Source organism: Sardina pilchardus, chromosome 1 (genome assembly GCF_963854185.1).
Source record: "Sardina pilchardus chromosome 1, fSarPil1.1, whole genome shotgun sequence".
NCBI lineage: Eukaryota > Metazoa > Chordata > Actinopteri > Clupeiformes > Clupeidae > Sardina > Sardina pilchardus.
Genome location: NC_084994.1, coordinates 9,902,414 through 9,911,499, shown reverse-complemented (window position 1 = coordinate 9,911,499; position 9,086 = coordinate 9,902,414). Strand labels below are relative to the sequence as shown.

Below are 9,086 nucleotides of genomic sequence, written 5' to 3'. Positions count from 1 at the left end.
CGAGGAATTCCTGTTGACATCTTCACGGAATGTCAAACTTGCCTGAGGTAGGCTGTGCCTGTACGTTTGATTTGACAGCAATTATGTTAACTTTGAAGTTGAATAATATGCAATTGGACACTATTTGCTTTTGATAAATAATCAGATTATTGGTCAAATAGTTCCAGAGAGTTGCTTATCATAGTTCCGTAGCAAGAACTTGATGTGTCAGCCTGCACGATAGCAATTCCTTCGAGTAGTACCCACTGTGTAGGCTACTACTGCTAACTGATACATTTGCCAAAGAGCTATGGAGGAAACACATATATGAAGGTAACCAGACACGTTGGCGTAAAGTTTAACGGGAATTGTTGCTATGCTAGCCTACTTCTGACGGCTTAACATTGCGTGTTTTGGAGATTGTTTTTGTTGTCTAGCAGGAGACTTTAGCATTTGCCTCATACTTCAGTTTCATTCATTCACTCAGTTTTCCCCCTCTAAAAAATATAGGCCTACATCGAGCGCACGTTTAATTGAGTGCACTACAACGTTCGTGCGTTTTACGTTGTTCTCACATTTACAACTTGTGAGTTCATCTAATTATTAAGGTAATCGAACGAGAAATGTCTCCACATAATTTATAGTCTTATGTCTGCACAACTCATATTGTTGCACAGCCGCTAACATAACATGGTCCCTAAATGTGCTTCTTAGATACCAAAACAAATCCTCAACTAACCCAGCTGCATAACACAATGAAGCAATAGAAAACACGACTGTCATATCACTCACATACCAGCACTTGTCTTTAGCAGTGCAACTGCAGGCCTAAGGTAATAATCTCCTCAAGGGAGGGAGGTCAAAGCTGCAAGAACAGGCCAATCAGAGCACTGATCCTTTTACAAGTCACCTAGGAACTTAGAAGACATATATAGCTAACACTGAGGAGCCATGCTATAACAGTGGAAGACTGGTATTTATCAGTTGAGGCTGTTTTCAGCACGTTTCATCCAGTCCCTCTAGTTGCAGAGTTCACTGGCGCTTGGCTGGTGCAAGTCATCGGTATATGCGCCAGTCTGCCACTTACCCACTCCACAAATTTCTTGAATTTCCCCTTGGGGATCAATAAAGTATCTATCTATCTATCTATCTATCTATCTATCTATCTATCTAACACTAGGCTATCGATGTACAGTAATTTCCTGCATATAAGCCGCATCGATGTTGACGTGTTGATAGAACCTGTGATAGAAACTGTGTCGATAGAATGATGTTACACACATGAGCCGCATTGGAATCACCTTTTTTTTTACTAGCTGTATCGTTTTCCTTTGTGTTCCCCTGACTACAGACAGACAACAAGAAATTGAACTGGATTGGTTCGTTGGCAAACATGAATCTTGGACCAGATTTGGATTATGTCTGTGAGATGACTGAAGATAAAACACACCAGGTTGACTGTATAGAAGATATAAAAGAGGAGGACTACGGCCATATGATTGCATATCAAGATGAAGATGAAAAGCCTTTTGCAGAGCTTGACTGTACAACTGGAACAGACTTTGCAAAGTCCAACACACTACCGACCACAGCGGAGATTGAAGTGGAGATTGAAGAGGATGAGCACAATGATCTGCTGGAAAGTAAGTACTTTTAAAGAGAGAGTATTTTGCGTAAAGTAAAAAGTAAACAGTATTGTGTAGCATAATGGTACAGTAAGTAATGATAAAGTATCATGTATCAGGCATGAGGTTTTGATTGCCAAATACCAAAAAATGGTTGGCCTGTTATTTCAGTTTTCTCTGTTTGTGCAATAGCACAAGACATATCTTTAATGTCTTGGATACATGCTGTCATTATCTATTCTACAATACATTCAGTGTGGTGTAGGAGTGCACATTGGTTGTGTCTACAGTAGGTGTAATTGAGTGCCTGTCACTTTAAGGAATATGTGAGAATAATTGCCCTACAGTCTCACTGTGAATAACAGTTGCGCATAGTGTGTATATGAATGCTATCAGAGGTGCAGTTCATTGTTTTTCATCACATTAAATAAATGTTCAAAAATATAACAAGTCGAAGACAATCTTTCTGGGATCATAGAAGAGATCAGTGTCTACCAATGTTCATTAATGATTTTAGTGACCACTACACGAATGACAGACATGACCTGAGCTAGCGGCATAGCAAGGAGCTCTCTCCAGATTTGCCAAGGTTGCGTAGCCTATTTCTAAATGACGTTAAACCCAGTAGGCCTAAATTACCTACATCCCATAGCCTAGATAGGTTAGCAACACACATTTCAGAGATGCAAGTGAGCAAATCACCTTGATATTAGCCTATTATGTGTGACAATAGCATCACTTAAACTAGCAGCCATGTCTCACTGTTTATAACACTTCTGCGCATACGTGTGTGAGATAAAAGACACACGTCATTAGCTTCTAGGGGAGGGGATACCTTGTGCACACCATGTTAGGCTACCTCTTTGAACTTGAACAACTACAGTTTCCTTAAAACTGTGTTGTTTACAAGGACACATTCTTGACAGAACATGACAAATACACAGAAATGTAACTAGACACTAGACAGCTATAACTCTGCATGCACATCGATTGCATCTCACCTTATCGGCTAGGTATATCGGCAGAAATGTTCATATCTGCAGATGCCGATAATTAAGTTTTAAAGCTCTTATCGGCCGATACCGATGCCGTGCCAATATTATCGTGCATCCCTAATAAAGTAGTATGTGCTGCCATTTGCACACATCTTATGTGTTCTTGTCTTCACAGTAGAGTTGAAGCAGCATTTCATCTTATGTGTTCTTTTCTTCACAGTAGAGTTGAAACAGCATTTCATCTTATGTGTTCTTTTCTTCACAGTAGAGTTGAAACAGCATTTCTTTGCGACTAAATGTGTCTTTGATTTGGGGGGTTAGAACATCTGTTATTCTAAGTCTCTATGGTAACTCTTACAGGTGTATCAGAACACCCCCATATTACGCATCAGAAGATCCATGGACTGAATGATGAACTCAACCTGCATCATAAAGGAAGTCTCTACCACTGCACAGTCTGCAGGAAGAGCTTCATAGCCCTGAGAGAACTTGAGAAACACCTGCAGACACACACTGTTGATATGGCTGAAAAGCAGAGCACTGTTGACTTGAATCTAAAGCAGAACACTGTTGACTTGAATCTACAGAAGAACTCTGCCAAAAGGCCTCATGAATGTGCGGAGTGTGAAAAGTCGTTCACAACACGAACACATCTTCAAATCCATATGAGAACGCACACTGGAGAGAAGCCTTATAAGTGTGCCCAGTGTGGAAAAGCGTTTGCCGTAAATGCAACTCTTAAAAGCCACATGCTAATACACACTGGAGAGAAGCCTCATCAATGTACCCAGTGTGGAAAAGCATTCATAAAGTCCTCAGACCTTAAACGGCACACGCTTACCCACAATAGACAGAAGCCCCATATCTGTGTCCAGTGCGGAAAAGGTTTTTCACAGATTTCAGATCTTAAAGGCCACATGCTAATTGTTCCTGATTGTTCCAAATCCATTGTGACGTCATATATTGCAGAGAAGCCTCAAGAATATTCCAACAATCACAATGTGACAACTGTGAAGAAAGAAGAAGTTGAGCAAGAGCATGATTATCGGCTGGAAAGTAAGTAATTTAATAGACTTATCTTAAAGCCCGATTCACACCAAAGATTCACTGAATCTGTAACGCCTTGTTTGTAACAACTACAAAACGTTATTACAGTTATAAAAGACGACTCGTTTTATACATTCAGAACATTTTAAACACATTACAACTCCACTCCCCACCTCCATCTCCCATCCTAAAGTATGAACAGTGCAGTAGACTAAACAGACGGAACAAACTACTTAAACCGTTATGGATAATGAAATTCCATGGGCCTATTGCTCTGTCAGTTAGCATCAGTCCATCATCTGTCATTCCCATAAGGTTGATCTGACTTATGTTTAAATTGCAAAATATGTCACAGAGTGAAGAAACTGTCTGCTACAATTTATTGCCTGCTGTGGACTAGACAATCTAACTATAAGTATACAGTGCCCTCCAAAAGTATTGGAACACATGCTTAAAGTTAAATATAAAATCTTTTGGAAATTGATCTTAATGCCTTAAATGAAACAATGAGTAAATATTCAACCTTTAATGACATCAATTTTCTTTGTGAATGAATAATGTATTGTAAATAAATAAATGTTTTCCTTAAAATATAGGGGGTCATAAGTATTGGAACGCCCATGTTAAATTCCCATAGAGGATTTTTATTTTTATTTTTAAAGGCCAGTTATTTCATGGATCCAGGACACTATGCACCCTGATAAAATCCCCTTGGCCTTTGAAATTAAAATAACCCCACATCAACACTATACCCTTCACAATACTAAGAGTTTGGCATGCTTAATGTCAGTTATTAGCTGTTAGCTAATTAGCTGGTTTGAATTGCATTGAGCTCAATGAAAATGAAACCAGCTAAGTAGCTAACAGCTAATAACTGTATATACTTTTTTGATCCTGTGGGGGGAATTCGGTCTCTGCATTTATCCCAATTTGTGAATTAGTGAACACACACACAGCACGCAGTGAATACACAGTGAGGTGAAGCACACACTAACCCAGACCAGTGAGCTGCCTGCCCAACAGCGGCGCTCGGGGAGCAGTGAGGGGTGAGGTGCCTTGCTCAAGGGCCGTGGACTGGTGTGGGATCGAACCAGCAACCCTCTATTTGGTTTTTAAGTGATGATGTAATAATGGGATAATAAATATCTTTCCGGGTCCAACGGCTTTCAGACTCAAATGTTTTTCTCTATAGACAGTAAAATAAACTATTTTTTTCCCGCTATTCTGACTAGCCTTTAAACAAATTGTCATCTTATACTGACTTGTTGCCTCAACCTAATCAAATCCTATTTTTACGTTACCCTTGAATATATCATCTGGCATCACAGCTACAGTGATTATTATGTTAAAGTTTAGCGATTTTGTTTTAAAACCGCTAAAACGGAGGTAGTGATGACAAAGTTGACAGGTTGCAAAAACTGTCTAGCTGCGCTAATAAACGTCTTTTCACGAAATAGCTGTTGGGCCCATGATGTCGGACTTAAGAACCGAATATTCACGATATTCCGTAGCCAACAATGGGCGTCGCCTTGACACCTGAGAATTCAGAAAAAGGTTATCTATTTCCAGCGAAGCTGCGTTGTATCTATTTTAAAGTGACGGTTGTCAGTGCTTAACAATACAATAAAAGTAAACTTTTATATTTTATATCGGTTATATATTATGTAGTATATCCATAACCTGACTTTCGCCAGATCCTGTAGTTCGCTGTCTGCTACACACAAGGATCTGGGACTTCTCGATAGGAGATGTATTTCTGAAGGCGGGTCCTTGTAAAACATCCTCGCATGTGATTCGATAAACCACTTGCCTGTTATCTTGAATGACGTGCTAGGCTTCTTCAAGCTCTTGCCAAACCCGGTCGGAAGAAGAGTAAAAACATCCTTGCCACTAATAAATGTCTTCAAAACTATTCTCTGTTAATCTTTTAAAGAATGAATACTCGATAGATTCGACAAAACGGTTGAAATAGCAGAATCAATGTCAGCACAAGACTCCTCGCTGCGTGCCGCCATTGTTATTTGAATCAAACACTCGCTTCGGCGCTCCTGATTGGTTGCTTATTTTTTGATCACTGGCCCAGGGGTTTGGATTGCCCTCGCGTCCAGACCCTTGTGTGGAGCTCAGCGAAACGCCTCTGGTGGAGCATGGCGGAACTACAAGGGTCTGGCGAGAGTCAGGCTAGTATATCCATGCTGAGGGCAGAATTGTCAATATTTTGAAAGTTGAAGCATATTCTAGTTTGCGTACTGTGAACGCATTCGATATCTCACTCATTTTTAAATATGGTTTCTTCTTTGTAAAATAATGTAAACAGTATTTTTTTTCCAACTAAATGTGGCTTTGATTAGCAGATAATCATATTCTGTTTCTTATTTGTATTTTACACTGCCCCCCAACTTTCTTGATAAATGGGGTTTTAGAACATCTGTGATTCTAACTCACATGGTACCTCTTCTAGGTACACCAGAAGACCAAACTTTAACACAACTGGAGATCCATGGACGGAATGATGAACTCGACCTGCAACATAATGGAAGTCTCTACCACTGCCCAGTCTGCAGGGAGAGTTTCACCACAATGGGTGAAATCGAGACACACCAGCTAACACACACTGTTGACTTGAATCTAAAGAAGAACGCTGTCAAAAGGCCTCATGAATGTCCAGAATGTGACAAAACATTTACGTCTCAAACATGTCTTGATGAACATATGAGAATGCACACTGTAGAGAAGCCTCATAAATGTGCCCAGTGTGGAAAAGGTTTTTCACAAATTTCACATCTTAAAAGCCACATGTTAATACACACTGGAGAGAAGCCTCATAAATGTGCCCAGTGTGGAAAAGGTTTTTCACAAATTTCACATCTTAAAAGCCACATGCTAATACACACTGGAGAGAAGCCTCATAAATGTGTCCAGTGTGGAAAAGGTTTTTCACAAAGGACAAGTCTTAAAAACCACATGCTAATTCACACTGGTGCAACGCCTCATCAATGTACCCAGTGTAAAAAAGCTTTTAAAAGGTCCTCAGATCTTAAGCGCCACATGCTTTCACACACTAGAGAAAAGCAGAAGCAAAATACTAACAAACACACTCATTCGTGCATCCAATGCGGAAAAAGCTTTTTATACATGTCTTATCTTAAAATCCACAGTCTAATTCATACGGGAGAGAAGCCCCATATCTGTGCCCAGTGCGGAAAATGTTTTTCACAAACCTCACATCTTAGACCCCACATGCTAATACACACTGGAGAGAAGCCTCATAAATGTGTCCAGTGTGGAAAAGCATTTAAAACATCCTCAGAGCTTAGACGACACATGATAAAACACAGAGAGTCGCCTCCTGAATCTGCTCAGTGCCGAAATGCGTCTACTCAATTCTCCAGAGTTAAAAAGCTCAGGATAGTGGATACGGGCGAGAAGTCTTACCTGTGTGCTCAGTGCGGAAAAGGTTTTCAAGGGTCCACAGATTTTAAACGCCACATGCAAACTCACACTGGAGAGAAGCCGCATCAATGTGCAGAGTGCGGAAAATGTTTTTCACGAATTTCAAATCTTAGAATCCACGTGCTAACACACACCGGAGAGAAGCCTCATGTATGTGTCCAGTGTGGAGAATCATTTAAAACACCCCCAGATCTTAAATGGCACATGCTTACTCACGCTGGAGAGCAGCCAAACAGATGTGACCAGTGTGGACAAGCCTTTAGGCGGCCGTCAGATCTTAAGCGCCACATGTTGAGAAGCCTCTCAACTGTATGCAGTGCAGAAAAGGTTTTTCACAAATCTCAACTCTTCTCATCTGCTAAGACACACCGAAGAAAAGCCTCACAACTGTGTCCAGTGCGGAAAAGCCTTTAGACGGCCTTCGGAGGTCAAAAAACACATTGCTGACGCACGCTAGACAAAAGCGCAAACTGAACACTAACAAAGGCATTTAAGTATGTGTCCAGTGCAGAAAACCTTTTTTAAAAATGTCATATCTTAAAACCCACCCATACGGAAAAGATATAGAAAAAACTTATATGCCAGCAATGTGTTTTATATACAAAACTTGTATGATTTACTCTTGAAAGTGGCCCCTTTCTCGTTTTCCTCATACAACGTCATATATAGTCCTTACAGGTTACAATGTTTTATATGTTTCAGGTTACACAGATTCAGCAAGAATCTTATAATGGTTTCACTGGCATATACAAATCTATCAGGTTTTTATATGACAGTGAAACCATTACGTATAAGAGACTTTCATGAGTTTCAAATCTTTGTCACCACGTGCTTGTGCACAGTCAGTATGTTTAGCCTACAAGCGGGGTCATCCCTATGTTCCCCGGGTCCTATGTTCCCCATTTTTTTCCCAAAAGGGTCCTATGTTCCCCGGTTGCAATACATACCGGGGAACATAGGACCCTTTTTGGGAAAAGCGGGGAACATAGGACCCTTTCTAAAATTTAAGAAAAAAAGGGTCCTATGTTCCCCGGTCCCATACAGAGTGGGGAACATGGGGGGGGTGTCTAACTGTAGGCTGCAGCAACTGAAGCTATAAACCATATAGACTATAAAGTTATGGCTCAGCTAGGTAAGTAAGTAAGTAAGTAAGTAAGTCATTTTTATTTGTATAGTGCATTTAACATGCACAGAGTGAAACCCCAAGCGCTTTACACACGGAGACAGTGCAGAACGGATTGTTATTGAGGAGGGGTCATATTTTAACCTGACTTTCGCCAGATCCTGTAGTTCGCTGTCTGCTTCACACAAGGATCTGGGACTTCGCGATAGGAGATGTATTTCTGAAGGCGGGTCCTTGTAAAACATCCTCGCATTTGATTTGATAAACCACTTGCCTGTTATCTTGAATGACGTGCTAGGCTTCTTCAAGCTCTTGCCAAACTCGGTCGGAAGAAGAGTAAAAACATCCTTGCCACCAATAAATGTCTTCAAAACTATTCTCTGTTAATCTTTTAAAGAATGAATCCTCGATAGATTCGACAAAACGGTTGAAATAGCAGAATCAATGTCAGCACAGACTCCTCGCTGCGTGCCGCCATTGTTATTTGAATCAAACACTCGCTTCGGCGCTCCTGATTGGTTGCTCATTTTTTGAATCACTGGCAGGGGTTTGGATTGCCCTCGCGTCCAGACCCTTGTGTGGAGCTCAGCGAAACGCCTCTGGTGGAGCATGGCGGAACTACAAGGGTCTGGCGAGAGTCAGGCTAGTCATATTTTGCACTTATTTTGCATCACTTTTTGGCTTATTACTGTAAATGGTTTAAAGGTAGGGTATGGAATGAGCTTTGTTGGCCATTTTTGCAAAATCACTTGAAATCCTATTCCTAACCCACTTATAGCCACTAAGTTGGAAGCACTGAAATGGAAATTAAACACGTCAATCATCTGCGGAACGGGCAGGGCTCGAAAAACTCCAGCCAATAGA

The 9,086-nt window shown here is 40.7% G+C and overlaps 1 protein-coding gene and 1 pseudogene across 2 annotated transcripts; one reads left to right on the top strand and one right to left on the bottom strand.

Moving 5' to 3' along the window:
• Positions 1 to 9,086, bottom strand: part of LOC134076331 (zinc finger protein 850-like) — a 769,162-nt pseudogene that overhangs the window by 705,284 nt on the left and 54,792 nt on the right.
• Positions 4 to 7,974, top strand: LOC134087965 (zinc finger protein 665-like). Of its 2 annotated transcripts, none has more exons than XM_062541873.1 (4): positions 4 to 47; positions 1,331 to 1,622; positions 2,960 to 3,655; positions 6,108 to 7,974. In XM_062541873.1, exons 1-4 carry the CDS (start codon positions 30 to 32, stop codon positions 7,511 to 7,513), a joined length of 2,412 nt encoding a protein of 803 aa, XP_062397857.1. In that variant the 5' UTR covers positions 4 to 29; the 3' UTR covers positions 7,514 to 7,974. The 2 variants fall into 2 exon arrangements, with proteins under 2 accessions (XP_062397857.1, XP_062397932.1); XM_062541948.1 differs by lacking the exon at positions 4 to 47 and adding an exon at positions 114 to 312.